The 27,637-nt window shown below is 36.8% G+C and overlaps 1 protein-coding gene across 1 annotated transcript in view; it reads left to right on the top strand.

The window, feature by feature from the left end:
- The window catches only part of LOC101823178 (transmembrane protease serine 11C), a 53,550-nt gene extending 28,194 nt beyond the window's left edge, over nt 1–25,356 (top strand). The window contains exons 4-10 of the mRNA XM_040746587.1: nt 1,672–1,739; nt 4,111–4,271; nt 15,262–15,300; nt 18,482–18,653; nt 20,188–20,447; nt 21,719–21,861; nt 25,195–25,356. Of these exons, the coding sequence (XP_040602521.1) occupies nt 1,672–1,739; nt 4,111–4,271; nt 15,262–15,300; nt 18,482–18,653; nt 20,188–20,447; nt 21,719–21,861; nt 25,195–25,356 (1,005 nt within the window). The remainder of the gene's footprint in view (nt 1–1,671; nt 1,740–4,110; nt 4,272–15,261; nt 15,301–18,481; nt 18,654–20,187; nt 20,448–21,718; nt 21,862–25,194) is intronic.
- Nucleotides 25,357–27,637: the final 2,281 nt, after the last annotated feature.

Here is a 27,637-nt window from a genome sequence, read left to right as displayed (position 1 = left end):
CATGGATTGGCTGGGAGTTTTCATCTAGGGATGGGGTCTTATAAAAGTTTCCAAAACCCATGTTTTTCTGTTGACTTGTGTGATCATTATGCAGATCTTCTCTTAAGCAACCATGTTGTTGAGATTTCACAAGTACAACTTCACTGTTAAGTCTTGCATGACAGGCATCCTGATCCTCTGACTTTTAAATTTTTCCACACCTTCTTCTGTGATTTTCCCCTAAGACTTAGTATAGGGTTATTAGTTTAGATTTATCAACTGGAGTTTGGCCACACACACACATACACAATGTCACTTATTCTCCACATGTTGACCAGATGAGTTCCTGTAATAGTCTCCATCTCATGCAAAAAAAGAAGCTTTGTTGATGAGGGTTAAGAGCTACATTTGCATGTTGATATATGGATAAGTATTTAAAGTATAATTAGAAATCATATTAATTTAGGAAAGTGAGAATAGTAGTTTCTCCTCAAGAGTCTATGATCTCTCCAGCCATTGGTAATGTGCTACATTTACAGTAGCAGGCATGAATTCCCTCATACTGAGCAGGCCGTAAGTCCAGCTAGACAGCTGTTGGCTATCCCCATCCCCGAGATATAGCTGCCACACATTGCACCATTGGGGATCTTCTGGCAGACTAGCCTCTACTTCCTAGGCTATAAAACTAGGTAGGACTATTGATTGCTTCTCTCCCTTGGCAGCTTGCATAATACCTTCAGTTATTGTGGGAGTTGATCTTTAGAGAAGAGGCTTCCAGGTCAGTTCTAATTTGATTCTTTCAAGTCCTATGTCCAAAGTGACTGTGTCTACAGCAATAGGGTCTTCTCTTCAATTTCTGGGAGGCAATCAATTTCAATGACAATAGCATATATTATTTAGAGTCTCTCAGAAGCCCCTGACTAACAACTCAAACATGCCTGGGACTAGGGTTACTTTTAGATAGTCTAAGACTCTGGGGGGTGGGGGCAGGCACATTATCACCCTATGTGGATATAAGTTTAAATAAACTTATAAAATATTGTGTTTTCCCTGGGGATTTTTAAACATTGTTCGTGTCATTTGCTCTCCTCCTTCTCTTTCCATATTACCCTTCCTCTCCCCAGTTGAAGTATCCCACCCATGCCCTACTATCCCCCTGTAAGCCTATCAACAACATATATTTGGAAAAGGAAAAAAAGTAGACTGCCATTCCAGGTGTGCCATAGTACACATACATATATGCATACATACACACACACAAATGCACATACACACACACAAATGCACATACACACACACAATTTAGAAACATCTCCATGCATATTACTGCCAACTTTTATTACATTGATAGTAGTTTAAATTTGCACACAGAAGGAAAACAATTTCATAATATCCACTCTAGTCCATTGGACTTACCACTTCCAAATTAATATTATAACTTACCATGCTACTCTTCATGAATTTTGGAAGACATGAACATTATATACTTTATGAAAATTAGGGATAATTTAATGTCAGTTATTCATAAGTAAGTAAGTAAGTAAGATTAAACATATTTGGGCATGGGAGGTCAAGCTGGATGATAATTCTTTGTATTATTCTGTTGTTAGGTGTATTTCAAGTTTTCCAAAGTGACAGAAACTTTTTTAAAAAGCTAAAATCATGTCATTAACCCTGTTTTCTTTTTAATAGATGAATGAAACATTTCATGAATCAAAACTGAGGAAACAGTACGTCAAATCTCACACTGTCCAAGTAAGGTATGCATAGCAAAACGAGCAACAATTTGACCTTTACTTCTATATTGCTTTCCAACAAAATATGTTTCTGTGGTGTGCAACTTTAGGTTTGAAATAAAATTGAATTTAGTGTAGTAAAACTCCCCATGCTCTTTTTATCATTTTTTATAAAAATGATTACGCAGCTGAAGAAATGTCTCAGCAGTTCAGTTAAGGGCTCTTGGAGAGGACCAAGGTTCATTACCTAGACTCACATGGTGGCTCACTACCCATCTATAACTCCAGTTCCAAGGGATCCAACACCCTCTTCTTACCTCCATGGGTACTGCATGCAAATAGTTCACATACATAGGATAGAAACATTGGGGCACAATCTGGTGACCCAAGTTCCAATGTAGGATCCCAGAGAGCTCTGACCTAGACAGCAGTCCTCTGACCTAATATACACACTGACATAACGTGAATGCTCACACATGTTTGCGCACGCGCACACACACACACACACACACACACACACACACACACACGGAATAAAAAATAATTTACATTTAAAATGAAGAGAGAATTTTGTATGTGTCTAAACCTGAGTTTGGTTTTCCACAGTGCAGAAAAGGCAAACTATTGAGTGTTCATGGATGTTAATTATGTTGTTCCCTTATAACATCATGCACAGGATTTTTCTCAATATATTTTAACATGGGAAGATATTTAAGTAGCAAGGGACAACATGACATATATAATCAAAATGGAAGATGTAGTGATATCTTTTATAATCTCATAAAGCCACTGAAGATTGGAATGCAAAGCCAGCCACACTAGTCAGCCATAGAAGCTGGGAAGGGTTGGCACACACCTTTAATCCCAGCACTCACAACACAGAGGCAGATGGATCTCTGCGAGTTCAAAGCCACCCAGGGCTACATGAGACTGAATCATTCTAAAAGAGAAACAGAGCTCATGCCTTTATTCCCAGCACTAGAGGGGTATATAAAATAGGAGCAGGTCATTCTCTAGTCAGTCTTAGGCAATTAGTCTCCAGCCACGTTGAAGACAGGATCTCCCTTCCAGCCTTGCTAAAGGTAAGAGCTCTCAGGTTACTTGGCTGCTTGCTTCTCTGATCTTCAGCTTGAACCCCAATATCTGTCCCTGCGTTTATATTATTTGTGTTACAGGGAGACCATCTTATTTAAACGATTCTTTGGTATCAATTCTGGTGCATTCTTAAAATAAAGGGGTTCTTGGGAAAGAAGAGACAGCATCCAAAATGAATTAATCAATGACTCATGTAAGGAAAAACATTCTTAAAATGTAGTAATACCACATACCTGTGAGAACAATCATGCAAAAATTCAGAAAAAGTTTCTAAACTTTCATGATCCACAAAAATAACCAGCATTTTTAACTATATTAAATCCAGCTGGATATATATGACTACATATGGATTATGTGCCTGTAAACTTAAATTTTCCTTCTTTTCCCTCTAGATGTATTTAAAATGAGTACAACTGGAAGTCAGCCTGGACCTATTTAAGGCTCGCATTTAGATTAAGAATAATCAAGTCTATAACAAATTAAAATAAATTCTCTAGTATGGAGTAACATAGTAGTCAGATTTATTTAAAATATAACAGAAGAAAATAATGGAAAAAAGGTTTGAGGTCACTGATGGAATCCTGAGCATGGTTTCCATTTTTGTACACATATGTTTTGAAGGTTTGAAAGAGGGTGTTGCAGGGATTACACAGAGTTCCAGGTTGTTGATTTTCAGGTGCATAAATGTAGGTAGGTTCTAGGAAGACATTGTAAGGCACCGAAATCGAAAGCCATACATAGTAGGCCTTCTCTAGAGTAAATTACAGTTACCACTGTGTAAAATACAGTTTATACATTTACATCTTCAATTACAAATGACAAATAACATGATTCATTCTTTGTAACACGCAGTCCTGATATCCAACAGGTCAATAAGTAATGGCTCACTATTGCAAGCTGTGCCTCCATTTGAAACAACAGCAAAACAAAAGATAACAAATGATTCATTTTCAACTGCTCTGTAATGATTTTTGAAAAAAAACTAGTAAATAAGATTATCATGCTATTTTGGGGATGAGAGCCAGGAAAAGTGAATGACAGAAACTTGCTATATAATTACAGTGGCAGATGCTAGATATAAAATTCAAACTCAGTTTCCTAGGATCTAAAAAAAATTTTAAAGCCTCTTTTATAATGTCCATAAATGTTGTCTCCTCTCTCTTGGGAGGGACTCTATAGTTCACAAAACAAAATAGTTCTATTTAATTATATCAGGCATTGCCTCTACAAATTTCCCATCCCAGCCACTAAGAATGATAGGGGTTTCATTGTGAAATGACCATCTGTCTGTGTTTTACAGCAAAGCCAATGGGAAAGTGGTGATACATGCTGTGCTGAAATTTAAAGCCTGTTATAAGAATAATGTAGAAAAATTCTGGGACAGAATCGAAAGCATTTTATATCAGAAGCTCAAAAGCCAAACTGGATTACTTATAGATCCTTCCTCATTTAGATTTTCAGGTAAGAATACCTATGGTGTGGAATGACTTTCATCTTTTAATCTGAATACGGTGTTTTGTTATACACACAAAGCAGGATTTCTTCCTTTAAATATTGTACCACATAAGATGGTACCTATGTTTGTGCACTATGAAAGTAATCAGTTTCTTAAATAACATTTCATTTGTTTGTTTGTTTGCTGCAAAACACAGCAGCTTCAAACATGGCTTACTCTGCAGCCATGATGGCCCCTTCTATTCTAATAGTCTCAACAATGTAGACTGCCAGGACTGGTGGAACTTTTTAAGATTCCATCTCCCATCTTGACTTGCATTTAATGGAACTTGTCTCATATGATCACATATGATCTGATTCTTAGTGAAGAAACAACTTACCCCTGGTTTGTGAGCATAACTTGTAGTGCAATAAAGTGCAGTCATCTCTAAGATAGGCTGTCAGTTCCTACTACAAATCCTGTTATAAGAACCATGCAGAAAATTTGGGGGACAGAATTGAAACAGAAAGTATTGCCACTACTACAGGAAGGTCTAAAAGATTAGGATGGGGGCTCCCAGGGCAAGTGTTCATTTTCACTGAACATCAAAGCATAAAAGGAAAAATCTGAACATGCTTCTCCTGGGTAAGTGGCCATCACTGCTGTATTGTAACTTCCCTGAGATGTTTCCTCTCACAACCTTCCTTCTCACATGGTTCATTCTATACAATAGTGGCCACTAGAAAGGCGGGAAGAAAGCAACCTTCCAAGTTGTAGAGAATTAACAACCAAAGGGAAATTTTTAGAAACTCGTCTGCTAACTACATAAACTAAAACATAAAAGACATATTATATTCCCAGCATCCTTCCAAATTGTAAAATACTATATGATATCTCAGAAAAACTTACACTCTTGTGGTTTCTTCCAAACAACTCATTTTCCTTAGGAGTCATGTCACAATGCTAAACTACATCATTGTCAGGAATAGTTACACAAAGTAGATTAAGGACAGGCTGTGTTCTGGTATTGTCTTTAGTCTTAGAGACTCTGTCCCTCCCTCTTCATCCTTCATCATAAGTTAGGTGCCTCATAAAACTGAGTGAGGTTTCACCCATGTAGAAGCAAATCCAGTAGCTGACAAAGCCATTCTCCCAAAACCACAATGAAACACGTTAATACAGGGTTTATACTCAGGACATCCCTTGCCAAGATGAAGTTTTAATCATTGGTCAAGATGTAAAAAGGCCTGTGCCATAAGGATCTTGAAATTTATTTGGCAGCCAAAGTCGTTGTTTCAGCTCTTTATTAAATACCATGACCCTATGATGACTAACAGCTCAGTTTCTTACAATGGATACACCAAGGCTGTGTAGTCCAGTTTCATCCATGCTGCTTAATATACAAGAAAATCTCTACATTTTTAATACAAACCTTATGTGCCACTGGTCAGAGCTGCTAACTAAATGAATGGTTGGTTGTAGCACAAGTATCCTACAATGTGACGAGGGGAAAAAGCAATATAAAACAGAAGTTGAAATCACAGATTCTGCTATTAGGTGTTTTGATGTTTGGATTTTTCAGTCCTCTATATGTTAGCTATATGACTTTGGGAAATTTACTTAACGTTTGAATGCCTCAGTCTAACCATGTCATAATAGGAATGAGAATTAGGATGAAAAATTCTTCTTATAGTTCTTGTGAAGATTTTGGAGAACTGATACACTATAAGGAACAATTAAAGACAAGTTTAACACAAATTATTATCAATTATTGAGTTCTTATCCAGAGAAAACAAAACCACTCAATATATATATTTTATATATTTGGAAGTTGTCTTAGTTATGGTTTCTATCATTGTGATAAACACCATAGTCACAAGAAACTTGCAAACAAATAGATTTCTTTCATCTTATGACTTGTGGGTCACTGATGGGTCAGAAGGAGGTCAGGGCAAGAACTCGAAGACAGAAACCTGTAGACAGGAACTAAAGCAAAAGTCATGGAGGAATGGTGCTTACTGACTTTCTTCCCATGGCTTGTTCAGTGTGCTTTCTTGTACAACTCAAGATCACCAGCCCAGGGCTGTCACTGCCCACAATAAGCCAAGTCCTCTCTTATTACTCATAGATCAAGAAAATGCCCAGCTGACTTACCTACAGAAATTTCATCAACTGAGGGCCTTTTGTGAATGTGCCTGCCTGTCTGTCTGTCTGTCTGTCTCTCTCTCTGTCTCTGTCTCTCTCTCTCTCTCACACACACACACACACAGAGAGAGAGAGAGAGAGAGAGAGAGAGAGAGAGAGAGAGAGAGAGAGAGAGAGAGAGAGGACAAAATGTGGATTAGTGGGATGGCTCAGCAAGTAGATATATTTAATAACAAGTATGGTGATCTGAGATTACTCTCTGAGATTATGGTGGAAGGAGAGAAGCCATTCTCACAAATTGTCTAACACACACACACACACACACAACACACACACCAATAAATGGATACAATAAAAAAATGAAGTCATAAAAACAGAAGATAGGAAGGTTGATAGGTAGGTAGGTAGGCTGGTAGGTAGGTAGGTAAGTAGATCATTATTCTACTTAATTTGATAGTTTCTGCGTTGGTCCTTGAATCACAAGCTTGGATGTCAAGGTCCCACTCACTACTCTGGAATAAAGACAGTGGCTGCTTCTAAAAGTAGAGATGGTATTTTTCATACTCTATTCTTATATATCTGTTAGTACATTTTAAAGCATAAAATATGTTACTTTTTACAAAAACACATGGCTTGAAGTCTTATGTTATGATTACACATTCCTCAGATCACACTGCGGGGGCTGAATCTCTGCAAACGCCAGGGTGGCAAAATAATGATCCACATGAGGCCTTGAGGAAATCTGGTTCAACACAACTAAGAAGCTGTGTTGGTTCAAATTTTAAGAATCTGACACTGGGCCATTTACTTTAGGTATATTTAAGTACAGTAAAATTTAGGAAACTATCTCCTGGTGTAACACAATCCCAGCTGTATAATAAGGCATGATTATATCAAAACTCTTTGAACATGCCACTTCCTCCATGGAAATAAGTTCTATAGATAGACTACATATGTCATCTTAAGGGCCTGGAGTGGGATCTGGTATGGTCATGGTCATACAGATAGTGCAAAGGTCACTAGGCTTTTAACCATTCCTGGTCCTGTTAGGGCAAAGGTCACTAAGATTTTAATCATGCCTGGTTCTGTTTGTAAGAGTCTAGGGGAGCCTGTAGCCATACAGATAACACAGAGGTCACCAGGCTGTTAACCACATCTGCATCCAGTCTTCCAGGTGACAAACCATGCTTAACACTCCTGGTTTCCCTGGAGCTTGTCTGTGAGCACAAGTACTCTGTGCCCTCCACAGTGCTGGATATGTAGTCTGTCACGGGGGAAGAGGAACAGCATCATGGACCAACTCCCAGATGAGAAATAGGTTTCAAATTTGCACTAGATCACCCCATTCTTTTCCATGTTCATTTGACTTCACTGTATTGTTTCACTTTTTTACTTTTTCTTTACTATTTTTTGAGTCTAATATCTAGAATAAACATACCAAACATTTTAGAGATCCATTGAAGACCCTGTATTAGATCCTCAGCATAAATAGGAACTATTGTATTTGCTGAGTCTTTACACATTAAATTAGCTAAGTTAAAATGTTATCATGTGGAGTTGGAGAGATTACTCGGCACCTCTAGAAGACCAAGGTTCAATTCCCAGCACCAGCATGACAGTTCACAACTCTCTATAACTCCAATTACAGAGTATCTGACACCCCCACACAAATATATATGCAGGTAAAACACCAATGCACATAAAATAAAAATAAATATATCCTTTTAATAAAAAGAAAAATATTAAAAGATATCACAGAGGAGTAGGGTTACCTTATTCCTATGAAGAGTGTCCTAATACATCTATCTGAAAGCATAAATACACATCAGCCATGTGAGGATAGACAGGGTTGGAGCAACCATTATAAACCAAGGAACATCAAGGAGTCCTGGGAAGGACCAGATACCTAAAAGAAACAAGGAGGCATTTCTCACCAGAGACTTCAAGAACATAACCCTGTTGCTATCTTGACTTCAGACTTTAGCCTTCATAACTATAAGAGATAAACTATGTCACATCACACCATTTGTGATATATTATTACACCATCACAATGAACCTAATAGAGATAAGTTTCTGGAGTCAACCACATTCAAAGTGGTGATTATCTAAGAGTTCATTAAATATAATGTGGCATCCTACTGGGAAAGTCCCACAATGGAAGCATAGTCTTTACTGGTTAGACTGAATAAACTAATGACATTAAGGAAGAAAATACCTTTGACATCTCAAGATTTGCTAACTATCCACAATTAGTCCAAACAAGATTTATCTGCTCCACTGGCTCTTGAGCACCAGTGTACTACATGTAAAGATTTAAATTTATTTGTCTGGAAGAATGAAAATCTATCACAGAAAGTCGATAAATACCACTCAATAGCATGAGTCACTGTTATGTGACAGAAACCAATTCAACTTAACTTCTATTGCCTCATACCTCCATGAGAACCAGGATACAGATTGCTAATGGTAGGGTATATTTGAAGCCTCTAAACAGGTTACAGAGAACTGATTTTCCATTTCAGCATCATTTCCAGGAAAACTTTTCCTGCCACTGCTTCTAATGGCAAATCTGGGTATCAGCAGCTCTCAACTTACAAAATCATCAAGTGGGCAATTCTAATGAAAGAAGAAATGGGTGTTGTTAAGTAAGCCAGAAAAGTCCAGTGTGAAGTGTTGCTTTCCCCTGCTAGATAACCAGTAAGTGGGAACAGTATGGTAGAAAATTCTGTACAACTCAGGTTACATGACAGTTAAACTACATGAATGAAGAATGAAGAGGGACATTTCTCCCATGAAATCCTGGCAAATAGCAGATACACCATCTCTTGTCAAAACTGTCATCTGAGACTATCCTTGGAGTGGGTTGTCACTACTGATAACTGCCTGTCTCATTTTTATAGTTTCTGATAGTTGTCTATAATAATTTAATTCTTATGCCATCCAACAGTCAAGAGAAAGCAAATGGTGAGCAAATGACAGTTTCTTTTCTGGAGTAAACTTCCCAGGGCTATCAGGCTGAAGTTTAGTAGGATTCGATGTCCTAGAAGATGAAATACAAGAACAAAGTCCAATAATTCTGGTATCTGTTTGAGAGCTTTCATCCTGGTCCATAGGTGGCTCTTAAGGCATTCTCACTTAGTAAAGTGTTATTTTATAACAATGCTCTTCTTGGTTTATCAAACTCACGTTGCTTTAGTAATTTGAATGAATAAAACCGAGACCTTTCTAAAAACAGCCTCCTAAACACTGCAACAGTAGAGGAAACTATGCTCTCTACCCCAAGCTCCCACAAAAACCTAATCATTTATCTCATCTTCTAAAGAAGAGTGTGACATCACAGTAAAATCCTTAGTGTGGTACCTGGTACATAGCAAGAGTGGAAGAAATGTTTCTATGTAAAATACATCAAGAAACTATTCCTTCATTGATTTCTCTTATCACTAAACATCAGATGCTCACTGTACAACCAGCTGTCTTAGGGAATGTACATATGTGTTTCTCATGTATGGATTGAAAGTAGGGCAGTAAACCCATTAAAAGTGATCTTACAAGCTGAGGGATAAAGTAAATCATGCATAAGGATCATTGCTCATGTAAACGTGGAAGCACTAAGTCAAGTAAAGTGTCAACAAACATTTCCATACTTAATGAACACTCCTACCTCAGAAAATCATTTTATATAACCCCATTATTGTTATACTAAATCATTACCAGGTAAGAGAATTATATCACCTGACTTTGATTATTTAACATAAGTACATAAAAACATTTATATGTTTCTCCTCTACCCACCCAAAAAATATTTTCTTAAAATAATTTCTTAACCAAGTGTTAAGGTTGCACAGGTCTTTAATCTCAGCACTCAAGAGGCAGAGGCAGGTGGATCTCTTTGAGTTCGAGGCCAGCCTGGTCTACAGAATGAGTGTAGGATAGGCTCCAAAAGAACCAACAATAAATAAATAATATCCATTAATACAGAATGGGTATTGTGGTAGCCTCATGGCATTTGAGAAAGTATAGGTTATTGGCATCTTCACTTAATTCCTTGAATATGTGGCATTCTGAGTCCTCATATTTTTTCTTTATACTTAATTCCTTTATCATCTTTCTGTATCAACAAGAGCTTTACTGTTATATTTTTCCTCTGTGCTCTCACCTAAGTTCTTTCTACCCTCACCCCATTTATTTCAGTATTTTAGAGTGGTTCATATATATAAAAAATATATAATCACAAGGCCTTTGAAGGAAAGTGTGTTGGGCCACTTACATGCGTTGGATGTTTACCTAATTACAGAAACTTCAGACACCCTTTTATTTCCCAATTCTTGACTTTACCACACAGAAAATGTAATCAAGTTTCTCAAAATGTATAGAAGACTATGCCTGTTAACATTGAAAATGGCTTCCAGTCACTAAGAATTTATTTCAAATATTCTTTGTATATTTTTAAATGTAGTTTTCAGCTTAGAGTTTGAGATACTTACAATTCAGTAGCACAATTATGTACTAGACACTGAAAATCATAAACATTAATAAGACAGTCATTATTTAAATGTGGCTATTATCAACAGGGCACATGAGATAAACATACACAAAAAAGTCCAAAACATACTATAGGGATATGTTTATAGACTATTATATAATATTGTTATAATAAAATGACATACCAAACCAGTTATCCTCTGACCTTGCATGTGTCACCCACCCATAAAACCTATCATTTATGAAAACATTTCATCATTAATTTAATATTGATGTTTGTATCGTCATCTTCAAGAATGTGAGCAGGGAAGGTGTTTACTCAAAAAAACTAACCTACGTCAGTCTGAGGAATAGCAAATGACACCCAACATCTGACCACATGACACCTCTCAGTCAAACTGAAAACATAAAGAAAAGCAATTATTAAGGCTAGATATGCAGCCAGGTGACCAACCAAAACCTATAGGGAGAGGAACATTCTGGTTCTCTTCTAGCATAGTCCACAGCCACACTCCCCTCCTTTGCTTTTTAATGCAGGTCAGTTACATCACTATGTGTGTGCTAAAATATCCCAAATAAGAAACTATGGTAGTATATCATTTTTGCATCATTAAACAATTATACTGTATACTTTAGGTTAAAAAGCCATATACATTTATGATTTTAGAGTTTTCCAAAATCCACCAGTTGAGCATTTTTTAAATGTTACTAAGAGTTTGAATGCTTCTACCTAGAACAATCCAGGAAACGCATCTCAAAGGTAGAGTTGAAGTAATGAATTCATCTAATTAGACTTAAAGTCCATATTCTATATGATTAATGTTACAGATGAACCTCCTATTACTGTAAAAAATTATTCTTAGAGTGTTACAGTTTGGTTTCCATTATTATTATCTGTTTCAGAGTTCTTCTTTCAAGGGAAAATGTTCACTAGAGTCAGGTTGTAGAGGAGTCTCCATTTTGTAAGTCTTTACCTCTCTGACTACTTTATCTTTTTGATTGATCGATCAATTGATTGATTTACGGATTGAGGCAGATCTCCCTATGCAAAGGTTATAATTAAAGAGTGTAAGGCTACATGCTACCACCAAGGGCAGGAGTCCATTTTTGTTGTTGCTCCTTCCTCCTCCTTTCCCTCCTATTCCTGCTCCTCTTCCTTCTTCTCTGGCGCACAATCTCACTTTGAACACCGACTGGCCTGGTACTTGCTTTGTATACTAGGCTGGCTTCAGACTCACAGAAATCCATGTGCCTCTGTCGCCTGAGTGCTAAGATGAAAGGAGGGCAGCACCATCCCAGGACAGGGGTCCTCCTTCTTTCCAGTCCACCCAAATTTGCTCTCACACTTCCCGATATGAACAGTAGACATAGATATTTTACAGGACTGACAGAGGGCCTGTTTCAAATCTAGTATTCACCTGCAATCAATCATACCAAATTTCTCTGGCCTTAAACTAAATTCCTTGACTCCTTCCCAAAAGAATATTTTGTCAGCTATTCAAATCCTCCCTTTTTGCTTAACAACTTTTGTTCATGCATTCAGTTGTCTCCAGGTCAGCCATTAAATCTACCGCAAGGAAAATGGACAGAATGGGAGGTTATTTTTAAATTATTATGAGTTTTCATCTCCATCTCCACCAAATGGATTCACTGAAGATAAATCCATGTCTGTGTTTTGGTATCTGTGTCCTTGGAGAAGACCAATGCACATTTGCTGAGCTGTTTGGTTTTTCAATTTCTTTGTCCTATAAACTGGTCTGGCCCAGCCTTACTCCTTCTTCCTCAGCCCAGGAGTACTGGAATTACAGCTGGGAGCCACCACTCCCAGGATTCTGTGTATTCATTTCCTCCTTGGCGCAGACACAGCTATTGTTTTCTGTCACTTCCTTTATATAGTACACTGTAAGCAGGGTATCTTAGGTTACACTGTTGAATTTGTCATTGTGAGACCAATCCACACAATTTCTAACCTCTGAGTGTCAGTCAGGGAACATAAATGGCAGGAAATACAGACACAGCCACAAGTGTGACTAAATCAAAAAGGAAAATCACAAGTCATTTTTCAATTCATGGTAAATTGTCTTCCACATACCCAAGTGATAAGTATTCTATTGAGCTACGGAACAGCACAACTTTTAAAAGCAAACTACAAGTCTGAGACATTTGTTTTCTTTGGCAAGGAATATATTAATAAAAAAACTTCAAAAAAGGAAGAAACTTGTATGAATAACATGGAGTTTTAAAAATATTAGTTCTTTGAATATAGGACATTTGTTCAGTTCATTTAAACATTTGTTCCTAAAAATCTTAATATGATTTGATACATTACCAAGCATGAAAAATTCAAAACTGAACTAGACACATCATATCAAACAAAAATAGCCTCTATAAGAAAACAGTAAAGGGTAGGTATACGAAACTATGACAAATTTCTCTTTGAGTAGGTATGTCCCCTTTCTTCTCTAGCCCAGCTGACTGTTGAGTGTCCTTGCCTTTTGTTTAGACGGGTCAACATCTGATAAAGGAGTCTTTTACCTCCCTGGTTTATTGTGCCACCATATGTAAAACTGTAACTGTAACAGACATGGAGGATTGGGTACTTCCACCTTGATTTATAGAAATCAACATAGATGTGCGTAGTTTACCTTATACTGCAGTTGGCAATGCCTTTTAGAACTCTTAAGTAGAACTAGCTAGAGAATTGACAGTTTTCTACATATGAAGTTTACTCTCTCCATATCAACTGAGAAAACTTGCAGTTCTGTTCACTAATGGGTTGCATAGCAAAACTATCTAGTATAAATGATTTCTTTTCAAATCTCTAAAATGATTTATCTGTATAGAAATGAGAGAAAAAAATTAAACTATGTCTCTTTTCCCAATTAAATTCTTTTGATCCAAAATCAAATGCACTTAATATAAATAAAACAGCAAGCTGAGCATTGGTGGCACATGACTTTAACCCCAGCACTCGGGTGGCAGAAACAAGCAGATCTCTGTGAATCTGAAGTCAGCCTGGTCTACAGAGCAAGTTCCAGGACAGGCTCCAAAGCAATACAGAGAAACCCTGTCTCGAAAAACAAAAATAAGTAAATAAATAAATAAAAATGAATAAATAAATAAAACCGCTAAAACTAAAGCCTGACCCAGCTGTTGCACTCCTGGACACACTTCTAAAGAATCCTAAGTCAGCACATCCATGTGTACTTACAGTGCTGTCCACATTAGCCAAGCTATGGACCAGCCTAGATATCCATCAACAGAAGACTAGATAACTAAAGTGTGGAACCTACATGAAACGGAATTTTGTTCATCTATAAAGAAGACTGGCATTATAACATCTGCAGGAAAATAGACACAACTGCAGATTGTCATTCAAGAGTAATAAGACAGACTCAGAAATGCAAATACACATTTGTCCCTCATTTGTGGAACCTTAATTGAAAGTGTGCATGCACACATCTGTACACATGTGTGGGTGCCTCTCTGTGTGTCTGTGTGTCTGTGTGTATACCTGTGTGTTTACTTGCATGTGTGCCTGTGGGTATACCTGTGTGTGTTCCTGTGTGTATGTGTGCATACCTGAGTGTTTGCCTGTGTATGTGCCTGTGTGTATGCATGTATACCTGTACGTGTACCTGTGTGTGCCTATATGTATGTCTTTATACCTGTATGTGTGACTGTGTGTGTGCCTGTATGTATGTCTGTATATATGTGTGCCTATGTGTATATATGTGTACCTGTGTGTGCCTGTGTATGTATGTGTGTGTACCCGTGTGTGCGTGTGTGTGTGTGTGTGTGTGCCTGTGTGTGTGTTGAACATCAGGGTACGTTATGAAAGAGGAGAAAAAGTCTAAAGGGATGAAGATGTAGGAACAGGAAAGGGAAATGGAGTATGTGTCATGAAAGCAGAAATTAACCAATGTTGGGGGGTAAAAGTGAAGAGGAGAGGCATTCAGAAAACTGACTGGCAATAAGAACAAAGTATAATTATATGTGTATGAGAAATCACAGTGCAATCCATCTCTTAATATGTTAACCAAAAAAATAATTTTAATTTTAAAGGTGTAGTAAAAGTAACAACATCCTGGTTACTAGGATGATTTGTGAAGGTATATTCTAGGACTTGGTTAAAGGTCACTGTTTCTCATATATTTTAGGACATTTCAAGACTAAACTGCTTTGCAAATAAATTATAGTGGGGAACATAGTATTTTTAAAAAGTAAGTATAAATGTTTTATTTTCTCTATGCTAATCCATGAACAGAACTGGCAATCAATATAGATAAAATGTTTACAGGATATCTCCAAAAACAACATGAGTAACATTGATGTTAAAAATAAATGTTTTTATAAATGTAAATATTTTCATTTTCTTGACTTTTAGACATTGCAATGCCAATAGCAGAAGATCTTCTCAATACTTGTAAGTGTTTATCAATGTTATTTTCCATCACAAATTCATTTAGAATACCGAGGAGGCCTGCAGTTGAGGTATAATAAGAAGCTTGACTTTCAGAAATGTGTGTGAATGCTACTGTGGTTGTCCTTAAACTGACTGATACCATGAGTGTAAAATGATGAGCATTATCACATACCATAATGGCAGAGAGAACCTAGGGATAAGCAGTGGTATTTAAGAACTTAGAATCAAAAACAGCTACATGTGCATTTGGAGTTTTAGATCTGCCAAAATCTAAAGAGAAGAATTAACAAGTTCCTTAACATTCCAAAAGCCTTGTTTCAAATTAATGTGAAGGTAAAGCAAAGTAATAAGAATAAATTACTTACCAGAGTACATGCACTGACAGTTAGCACTCAGTATATGTCAGTTATTTAGTATATGTCAGTTATTTGTGTTTTCTGTTTCGCCTATAAGTATGCCAGGCCTAGGAAATTTGTCTGGAATTCTGCCCCTAGCAACTAAATTGGTGTGCAGAAAGCTATATGCTTTATATGCAAACCACTTCTTCCTTGCTGGGCAAGGCTTTGTTTTCACCCCCACCCCATTACTTGTCTTAGGAAATATGATCCTCAAAGTGGCTGAAGCAAGCTGTCAAGGAAATCACTACATTTATCTGGGGACAAAGAGCTAGGTGACACTGACCCAGGCTGCTCTTACTATCCCTTAGTCACCGCTTAGGTATTTAGGGGGAATTTGAGCAAAATTTTAACACAAGGCTATTTAAGTTTTCCTTTTTGTAGATTTTGATTAAACAATACACAAGCAACTTAATAAAGCATCATAAAAAATTATTCCAGTTCAATTCTCAGTATCTGTAAATTGAAAATCCCCAATTGGAAAGTTGTCAGTTCATAGAAATTTTTACAAGTCTGTGGGCAGTGGTAATAAAGATATCGTGCAATTTATCTACTTGCCAACTGGAACACTAAGACCATTTCATATCAGAATTCACAATTTAACTTGATCCATCTAGGGTTCTGATCACCTTTGTTATAAAAAGCATAGGGTATGCAGAAAAGCAAAATAAATATAAAGAATAGAGCATCAGTGTGTGACACAATAAAGTATATTAAAATAAATTAGAAGTGAAATGGTAGGATAGCGATAAAAACCCTTGTAGTTTCCATGATGTTTCTGGAAGTATTAGCCAGCAATCTTCACTATATTCTTTAAATTCCTGAAATTAACCATCTGCTCTCCCTTGATATAATAAAGCTACAAGACTCCATATAGGACATGAGCAGAGGTAATAACAAGGGAAGGTTGCAGAGGTGGTGGCTGAAATCTTAACAAATACACCATGAGTAATTGAGAGCTTCGCATGGAAGTTGACGAATGGATAGAAATTAAGAATTATGAGTAAAGTCAGAAATAGTGACATCAAGCCTCCTAGGGAGGCACCTATCCCACAGAGAAGGACCTTTGTTTTTATATTTCTCTGAAGGAAGCTGAGTAAAAGCCAGCTTCCTCTAGGAGTAGCCCAAACAGAAAGGAGGCTAGGGAGGAGCCATCATCCCTTGGGCTCCGGATTAGTTGCTTTATCCTCTGTAGAGTCAATGATGTGGGAGTAGAAAGAAAAGCAGAAGGGAGTGACATCCAATGAGTCAATGTGAGGTACTCATTATACATGGCAGCCCAGCCAAGTGACTCAAAGATGCTTTAACCTGAGGTTAGAAATATGTTAAAAGCAGTGGTGCCCAAACCAAAAAGCTTCTGGAGGTCAGTTGGGGCCCTTAAAAGTGGACATGACTGCTGTGCTTCTCATGCCTTCCTACTTCAGAAAAGAATAGCTCAAAGTTTGCCTAGCTACTATAATCATACATCAGTTGTGAAGCAACTGACCAGCTAAATTTTCTCATTCCTTTAAGAGTTTAAATGTTCTTTGACAGGGGTTCTCTATGTAGTAGTTCTGGCTGTTCTGGAACTCCCTCTGTAGGCTAGGTTAGCCTTGAACTCACCAAGATCTGCCTGCCTCTTCTCCCGAGTGCTGTTGTTAAAGGTGTGAGTAACCCCGCCCAGCTAAACATTTTTATTCTTGGTACAAGTCAATTCTGTTATCTACCGTGTCTTACTATTCACTCTTGACATGAGGCCAGCTAATTCTTTGTTTCAGTGGCTCTCCAGTATACTATAGGGTAGTTAGCAATATTCCTGATCTTTGTTCACTGGCTAGCCATACACACTTCCCCCAAGCTCCCACCCACTTATAATAATACTAAATGTCTTCAACATTGCCAAATATTAGCTACTGCCTTGATCTATGCCTTGAATTGATTACAATTTTTCACTCTCCAAATGAAGTAGTAGATAAGTATTTTTATTTCAAGTTCTATAGGCTTTATTTCTACAAATCTTTATTGAGTTCCTTTTATGTGATATGTTGTCTATGATATATATATAGGCATAATATATATGTATGCCTACTCCTAATCGTTAAAAGTATTTATTTATTATAAAGTGATCTCTAGTAAAAGACACAGACTTAAAGGACAAATTCAGCACTTTATTGGTGAAAAGTTAAGATAGGCAAGGGAATTAGAACCAGTCTGATGAATGACAAACTGTACTATTACTACAAATTTGCTTTGAAGTCGGCAAAGTCTGTCTCTACACTTCTAAACTGAAAATAATGTACAGTCCTACCTTACATAAACATGTGACTTTGGAAGCTCTGACTATCTTCCTGCAATTTCTTTTGTCTAACCACTGTGTATCAGGACTTCTATTTACTCTATCTCATAACATGCATAGTCATTCATGCTTTCATATGAATTTTTACTGCATTCATTGCTTTCTAACCTTCACTAAAGTTTAAAACCACATACTTCCTTGTGCAATGTAGTATGGTTGGCCTCTTCTAAAACCAAACCTACAATTCTACCTGCCTCATACATCAAGTCATAGTAAGACAAGAAAAACACAGAGAACATGTGAGTTATAGGCACAGAGGGATGAGATGTCAATGTACCTGGCATATATTTTCAGGAAATCATATCAGCAGTAAATCCATCCAGATTTCTCCAAGACAATGGGGTTTTTCTCAGTTACCAGTTAATAGGGACATATGTTATAGGTAGTGTATTTACCACAGCATGACTTATGCATAAGCATTATCAACACTGATGAGCTCTCCTTTGAACAGGCTGTGGACGACGCACGATTACTCCCTTAGGTCACAAAGTAGCAGGAGGCCAGGATGCTGAAGAAGGAGAATGGCCCTGGCAAGCGAGCCTTCAACAGAATAGTGTCCACCGATGTGGAGCCACCCTGATTAGTAACAACTGGCTTATCACCGCCGCTCACTGTTTCATAAGGTAAGGTATGACCTGTGAAGGCATAAAAGGCATTCAAGTACTAACAGTCTGATATCTCACTATCAGTGTGATCATGCAACTATGTCTCCAACTACTTCATACTACAGTGAGATAAAGCCTCAAAATTGCTCAGTGATTTATCAGGAAAATAGTAAATACAGTAGTCATCCTAAAGAACTTTGTCAAAAGTAGAAATATTGACATTTTTGACTAGATATAATCGTTTATTGTGGAAAGAAAGCTGGCCTGTGTATTGTGGAACACTTGGCATCACTCCTTCCCTTAACCAGCAGTAATATATCTTAGTATTAACAACAGTAAATTCTCCAAAACATTGGCAAAGGTGAGTTGACAAAACGGTCTCAGTGACAGAGTGACCTCAAACTTACTGTATAGCTTGAACTGCCCACAAACTTGGAATCCTCCTGCCTCTGCTTACTAAGTGTTGTGATTGCAGGTGTGGACTACCACACCCAGAGGAAATAGTGACTGCTTTAAGGAGTGTGTGACTACACTGAGAGATCTCCACCTCCCTAGCTCCTCGTCTTTTCTCGGTACCAGGGACTGAACTCAGTGTCTCCTGCATACCAGGCAAGCACCCTACCACTGAGCTTGATAAAAGCAGAATTTTATCTCTAACTTGGTCAGCTCTATTCAAAACCATCCTTGCTTACAATAACAATTTTGTAAAGAGCTTGGAAACATTTCAACAGGGCTACTTCTCAGAAAATAGCATACAAAGTAGCAAACAAGTAAAGATGGAAGACAAAGGTATTTTATTTGTTATGTAAAATGGCGAAGAAATTATTTAAATGATATAATTTCCATAAATTCTTTGTATTCACATCTCCGGCCACATTTTATTAAGTCTTGTCATTTTATGCCATCATATTTATCTTTCTAAATTATCTTTAATATTTCCTATTCAAGCTAAGAAACAAAATGCACTCTCTATGAATTATCTTTTCTCTTTAACTATTTTTAAGTTAACATTTCAATGCACATTGCTCAGAATGGTCTCAAATTTACTGTCTAGCCCAGAGCGGCCTCAAACTCAGCATTCTCTTGCCTCGGTCACTCAAGTGTTAGGCCCACATGCCCAGCTACTGATCATCTTTTAAGGCATATTTTATAGAGTTTCTCAAAATGTAAACAAATAGTAAATAACATTGTTTTATTTCTTCTTTTCTATACAGCTTTTCTGGGGGTGGTGTGGGGGGCAGGGGGAGGGGTATAGCTTGCAATAATGATGTATGCCTTTAATCTCAGCATAAAATCAGGAAGCAGAGATAAATGGATCTCTGTGAGTTCAAGGCAAGCTTCAAACTTGCTTTTACATAGCACATTCATGCCAGCAAGAAAAGGACACTGAAATTGTGTATCAAAAGGAAAGGAAGAAAGAAGGAAGGAAGGAAAGAAGCAAGGAAGGAAGGAAGGAAATACAAATGACCTAATTAGTTTTCAAAAGTTAAGTGACTAATTCCTTTAGCTCTAATATAAAGAAGTTTTAATAAATAAAATCTATTTCCTTTAGGGATGCAAATCCAAAAGACTGGAAAGTTAGTTTTGGGCTTCTTTTAAGTAAACCACAAATGCAACGAACTGTCAAGAATATTATAATCCATGAGAACTACAGTTACCCTGCACACGATAATGACATAGCTGTTGTGCATCTGTCTTCGCCAGTACTATTTGCAAGCAACATCCGAAGGGCATGTTTACCAGAAGTGACTCAGAAGTTCCCACCCAACTCAGATGTGGTGGTCACTGGATGGGGAACATTAAAGTCTGATGGTAAGTTCCTCACATCTCTCCATTACAGGTCTCCAGCTTTAGGAATTAGAAGAAATACATTCATAATTATAACTAAATGTGAGAAAATACTCTCTAGATCATTTAAAATAGTGTAATGTGAAATGGACTGGAAATTGTGCCCAGTATCTTTTATTTAGAAACAATAATTTCATAGAGCTGTTTGCCATAATGCCCTTGTAATGACAGCTATCACAAATTTCTTTTCATTTGATACATAATTTCCTCTGTGTCATTAATTCACTCAATAAATATTTAACTTTCATCGACACGGCAATGTTTGAACAAAACCCACTTATCACATGTATTCCATGACCTTAAAGCTGCAGAGAGTTAGTGTCAAAATCTATTCAAAATACATTTTTAAAGCAGGAAAATAAAGCTAAATGATTTTAAGATCTATAACTATAGTAGTAAGCTTAGACAAAAAAAGCACATAAATGATTATGAAATATTTGCTTCTGACACATAAATTTTTAATTTTATTTTATAAAACATACATGGAAAATGTAAAACTCTAAAACATTTTCAAAGAAAAACCCTTTCACAAAAGATATACAAATGAATTCTTTTTTGTTTACATTTTTTATTTAGAAACAATCATTTTACATATCAACCCCCTATACCTTCTCCCTCCCTCATGCCCCCTACCAATTCCCCTCCAGGCCACTCCCACCGCTCCCCATGTATAGTGAGGTCTTCTATGGGGGAATCATCAAAATCAGTCACATCATTTGGGGGAGGGCCTAGGCCTTCCTCCATGTATCTGCGCTGAAATAGCATCCCTCCATAAGGAATGGGCTCCCGAAGTCCATTTGTGCACTAGGGATAAATGCTGGTTCTAAACGTGATTGTTTGCAGCAATAGTTTGGTATGAAGTTATGTTCATAAATATTTCTTGCTTTACTAATATGTGTTTTACATTGCCTGAAAAACAAATATTATTTTAAAATTAAATACTAATTCGGGGAAACTAATATTGAGTTTCTGAAAGCATGGTACAATTTAGAGGGCTGACAACGTGACTCAGCAGGTAAAGCACTTGCCTTCAAATATCAGAACCTGAGCCTAGACACAAAACCCACACGGTGGAAAGAGAAAACTGACACCCCAGGGGTGACCTCTGACCCCCACATCCTTGCACAGGTATGCATGTGTGCACACATGTGTTCTCACACGGTAAATAGACACATGAATGTAAAAATATAATTTCTTAATTCTCTTTTTAAAATTATCTGATATTACTTCTTCAGGAGAAAGTCCTAATATCCTCCAAAAAGGAAGAGTGAAGATTATAGATAACAAGACCTGCAACAGCGGAAAGGCTTATGGCGGTGTGATTACCCCTGGGATGTTGTGTGCCGGCTTCCTGGAGGGCCGTGTTGATGCTTGCCAGGTAATTCGCCCCAGTCTCTCTCTCTCTCTCTCTCTCTCTCTCTCTCTCTCTCTCTCTCTCTCTCTCTCTCTCTCTCTCTCTCTCTCTCTCTCTCTCTCTCTCTCTCTCTCTCTCTCTCTCTCTCTCTCTCTCTCTCTCTCTCTCTCTCTCTCTCTCTCTCTCTCTCTCTCTCTCTCTCTCTCTCTCTCTCTCTCTCTCTCTCTCTCTCTCTCTCTCTCTCTCTCTCTCACACACACACACCCACACACACACATATTTTTTCTGATAGCTTTCTATTTCTAATGGCCAGTGCAATTTTCTCAATCTCAAAAGAATGAAAGTGTTCTGTGACCCAGTCATCTAACTAAAACGTATATTGATATCGGTTAAAATAGTAGGATTCTAAGTCAGCAGTTTTTTTGCAAGAAGCACTGTGTGGAAGTGAGGAAGAGACTCCGAATGAGCAATGAATAGGTGAACTACATCACTGATAACGTTAGTTTGACTGGTCTATCACCAAGAAGTCTTCATCTTACCCCAATGCTAATCAGTTATGGAGCTCTCACAACCTGGCTCCAACAGCTTAATTGCTTTATTTACTTAACAACTTCTAAGTGGAACCCCACATACGAGGTATGACTTTAAGATCATTGAGAAAATTCCTTTACTTTAGTCATGATTAATCTTCTGCAGCATGGTTTAGTTTGAAACCCATTTCTGATGAGGAGTTCAGGCAAAGAGACAAGGTAGCTCATTTAATTAAACTGACAGAGTAGGGACTTCAGAGGAACTTTGATCTTGTGACCGTTTTCTGAACTCTAAACCCAATTACTTTTCCTTATTAACATGCTTCTAATCCCCCAATGTTGTTAATAAGTAATAGTTCTGGAGCTAACAAAATACACAAGAAAAGTGGTCTAGGCAGTCACAACTAGAGATAAACCCAGGAAGAAACCCCTTATTCAATCACTGTTTTTTGTACTATGTATAGGGATATTGAAATAAATAAGCATATTCCTATACTCTAAGAGCAAGAAGACATACAAAAATATTTATAACACACAATTGTCCTCTCTAATTGCAGATTTTCATGTGTCTAGTTTTCAAACATACTAAACCTATTCTTGGAGATGGTGAAGAGCTTAAAACCCCATTGTACATAATTGGTTAAATAGACTTGTGTGTCCTTACCTGCCACAGCCTAAGACCCAGGCTTCAGCAACTGTATTTACTGCATCCTCTGTGGCTTCACCTCTCACTTCCCCCACACCTATCCTAATAATCTGGAATCACAGTGAATCACAGAGCAGTCTGCCGACTTTGTCAATACTGTGCACTAGATGAAATATTGTCTTCTTGTAAACCTAAGGAATTTAATAGCATATGAGACCTTACCTATGCAACTCTAACCTGTGCTATGTCAAACCTTCATCATATTTTTCCTACACATATGTCCCAATCTTCTTTAGAATATTACAGTTTTCTTAATAACTAGAAAAATGATTAAATCCCTTTTATTTCCTGTCTTCGTGATACATTTCTAGTTGTACCCCTGTTCATTCTCTTGTTTCAGCAAGTCTCTTCTACTCTTTAAAACCAATCACTCACCTGTTTTCTTCACTGTCTCCTCCCATCTACCCAATTATTTGTATTCTCTATTAATGTTGCTTCCATATTTTAAAGTCCTCATTCTTTTGAACCCTTCTACACATCTTATAAACATCATCAAGTCCCTTATTCAAGTCAAATCTTAGAAACTTCCTATAAATCACATAAACGAATACCCAAAGCACCATTTTCTGACTTCAGAATTGGAAAATGACTTAAATACATATTTTTCTAAAGAAAAAATGCAAACAAGGTCTAGGGACATAGCTTTGTCACTCAATCATGAGGACCTGAGTTGTTATTCTCCTGCATGCATGGGGTGGAGAGGCCAAACACGGTGATTCAGATCAATAATCCCAGCACTGGGGAGATGGAGAAAGGGGGATCCCCAGCTTGAGAGTCTAGTTGGATCAGTGAGGCCCAGGTTCAGCAAGAGACCCTGTCACAAAGAATAAGTTGGGAAGTGACTAAGAACACTTGACATCAACTTTGAGCTCTACATGCACACAAACATGCATATACATATGCAAATACTCACATACATGTGCACATACACACATACACGTGCTCACACAAAAACACATACTTTTTCATATGAAAATGTGCTCAAAATCAATAACCATGGAAGTGCAAATTAAACACAATGAGATGTCACTTTAAGATGATATTAATATTGTTTATAATAAAAAGAAAAATGACTCCCAGGATATAGAGAAAATACACTAGTGATATGGATAGAAAATGGAACAGTCATGATGGAAAAGTTCTCAAAACAAACAAACACAAAACAAAAAAAGCCTACCGAGAAAGTCAAAGTTAAAAACTGCGGGAACTCATGAAATCTTTAAAGACTGACTCACTAAAACAGAATATACTGGTGTGTGTCAAGTTTGGAGAGGTAGCTTAGTATTTAGGAGCATTGACTGCTCTCACAGAAGACCTGAGTGAGTTTTGTTCTCAGCACCAATATAGGGTGGTTTACCACTACCTCTAACTCCAGATTCATGGGACATAAACTCTTTTCTGCCCTGCTCAGGTTCTGCATACACACAATTGTACAGAAATAAAAATACATCTTTAAAACAAAATAATAATAATAATAATAAATGGTTATCAAGAATGGGAAGGTGGGTAGAAATGGGGATAACTGTTGAAATCAGGGTACAAATTTTGCTTTACAAAGATTGTAAGTTTTGGGGTCTAATATATAGCACAATTACTTCATAATAATAATATGTTCCTTGAAATGTGATGAAAATAGAATCTTAGTACTCTCATACAAGAAAGTAAATATGTGATGTAAAAACTTACTTTCCTTAATGTACAGAACAACATTTGCTCAAGAATAGAAAACTATGAACAATCTTAATGGAGGGTGAATATACACACCTTCCTTTCTCCTCAGAATAACAGGGAAGACTAGTCCTCAATATTGGTGGTGACTGCATCAGAGGAAATACCTTGAACAACTCCTTAACTGATAACTAAGTTGAAACATTTTATACTAATTACCCTCTATTACATTGCATTAGCCAAAGGTATATACTGACATACTGGGCTTTAGAAAATAATAATGGGACAGAAAAATATGTTAGGCTAGCATTGCTTCAAGTATTGAAATAGCCAAAGTATGGGGGGATTGTTTTGTCTTGTTCTCGTTTTTTGGTGTCCCCTGCCATTTCTACACAGGAAAAAACAGACAATGTCATTCATTTGTATTATTGACTATATCTTTTTTCTCTCCAGGGTGATTCTGGTGGACCACTGGTTAGTGAAGATTCTAATGGCATCTGGTTTCTTGCCGGTATTGTAAGCTGGGGAGATGAATGTGCACTTCCAAACAAACCTGGTGTCTACACTCGGGTGACATACTATCGAGACTGGATCACATCCAAAACTGGTCTCTAGTGTGGTTGTTCTCTATAGATCGAAGTTCAAAAGTTATATATCTGTTAAATATGTTTCTAATCCCAAAATCACATTTCCTTAGATATTTCTCGTCTTCCACACATTTAGACAGAAAATTCAAAAAGGCATGGAATTTTACATTTAAGATCTTTTAATTAAAGTTTGACAAATTGTTAGGAAGATTATGAACCAAAATATGTAATTTTCTTCTCTACTCATTTTCAGGATGGATATAATTATAGGAGTGAATATGGTTTTAGTTTATTAAGGAACTACTTTCTACTACTTTAGGGGGAAATACTTGTGTAATGTATCATATGAGAATTAGTTATACATGTTTCTGATTGTATCAGTCATCTTCTGCACTGACAAGTTCATGTATTCTCCAGGATCAGTGTGTTTGAAGATGGAGCCTAGTACATTGCAGTAATACTGCCCATAAAAGTTACTCAGGAAAATATCTATTTACTTACTCGTCTCTGCATCTAGACTAATTCTTCTAATTCTTTCTCATCTTAAATAATAGAAAACAAAATGACAACCTTGTGGGGTGTATTAATAGATCACAGTATTTACTGACTTTCTTTCTCTCAGAATTCTCTAAGAAGGTGGTTCTCATGCAACTGCAACTCATCCGCGGGCATATTAATCTTGTTTCAAAAGGTGGCTTTAATCACAATGCAAATAATGTCATATTGTTTGTTTCCAGACTTCAAAAATTCTTCAGTGATACAAATTAGCAACTAAATAAACAATATAGAAATTTTGCTTTCACATCACTCTGATTTTTCCCATATGAAAACAATCTAGTGGAGGGTACAGGTAGGTTTCTGTAACTGCAATGTGAAGTGAGTCCTGCAGCTCAGTTACCATTGCTTTCTCAGACAGCAATCCATCACTGTCTCTATAGGATTTTATATTTCTCTGTCTCATCACCAGCAATTCACCACCACAACCTTCACCCGGAGGTAAATTTTCACAATACTTCCTACCATCGGCATTAATAATGTTAGTTAATATTTACTGGTTCTTACTAGTTAGTGCCAGACAATCTTTATGTACATATTACATTGAAATCAACCGACAACTCCAGGAAAATGGTCCCCTTGGTATTTCAATTTTGTAGATAATTTAATTGAAGTATAGAGAAGGCCAGCAATATTCTGAAGGACAAAAAGTACCTATTTGCCTAAGCTGGGATTCAAATCATACAGCTTTATTTCAGAGCTCACACTTTTAACAGCTTGCTATTTTATATAACATGGTTATGACCTAAATATTCAAAAAGAAATTAGGAAACAGAAGTTGGTGAAAAAAATATGATTACTGATAATTTAACCAGACTAGGCCTCTAGTATCATTTACTAAAGTGTAGAATTTTTTAGAAACATGTGGATAAATAATAAGTTTATTACATAGATGTTTCATAATATTGAACTTATCATGTTACATGTTCCTAAGAATTAGTATTTCTTTTATTTTCTGTATTAGAAAAAAGGCATAAATAAAGTAAAAGTATATGGATATTGGTCAAGACTGACCTAGCTTGAATTAAGGCATGATGTTGACCATGGAAGATGTGAGGTTTTTGGCTGATAACCACTCAAATTAAGTAGAGGCAGAGGCAGAAAAAGAGATTAAAAATAGTTATCTACTACCCTTTGTGAAATTTATGTCCTGAATTAATGGAATATTACTCAGAATCATATAATGTAATAAAGACTATATTGTGTTTATTAGTGTTAAGTTTTAAGTGATAGATTCTGCATGTTGTGTATATTCTGTCCTGTTGGAAAAAAATCAATACACACTAATGATTTAAACTACCCATACTTTCTTTCTCTTCATTTCTTAATATATGCCAACAGCATGAACTGCCCATGTTAGAAAAGTATAAAACATTTCATTTTTGATTCAAGAAACGTTTTCACATGAAGGCACATGTATTGTCAGCAAACTTTCAGAGTATACCTTCAAATAAAGATGATTTAAATGGCCCAGCTGCATGTGATACTCTTGTATAGATTCCCTTTCCTCAGTATAAATAAAAACAGAAAGTAAGAACAGTAATAATGGTTTCTCTCTGTCTGGACACCAATATTATAATTACTGGGTCTCCCTACAGATACAGGTATTTCTGCTATAAAAAGTTTCTAGCAAGACTCCATGACAAGAACACATGTAAGGAAATTAAACTGGAGCTTTTCTCAAAAGCTGCTCAAGAGTGAAGACTTACACATGCTCTTTGAAACTGTAAAACCCCTGTATTTCCATACAGATA

This window comes from Mesocricetus auratus, unplaced genomic scaffold (genome assembly GCF_017639785.1).
Source record: "Mesocricetus auratus isolate SY011 unplaced genomic scaffold, BCM_Maur_2.0 Super-Scaffold_100006, whole genome shotgun sequence".
In the NCBI taxonomy this organism is placed as follows: domain Eukaryota; kingdom Metazoa; phylum Chordata; class Mammalia; order Rodentia; family Cricetidae; genus Mesocricetus; species Mesocricetus auratus.
The sequence above is the reverse complement of the archived record's forward strand: the minus strand, read 5'-3'. Positions and strand labels throughout refer to the sequence as shown.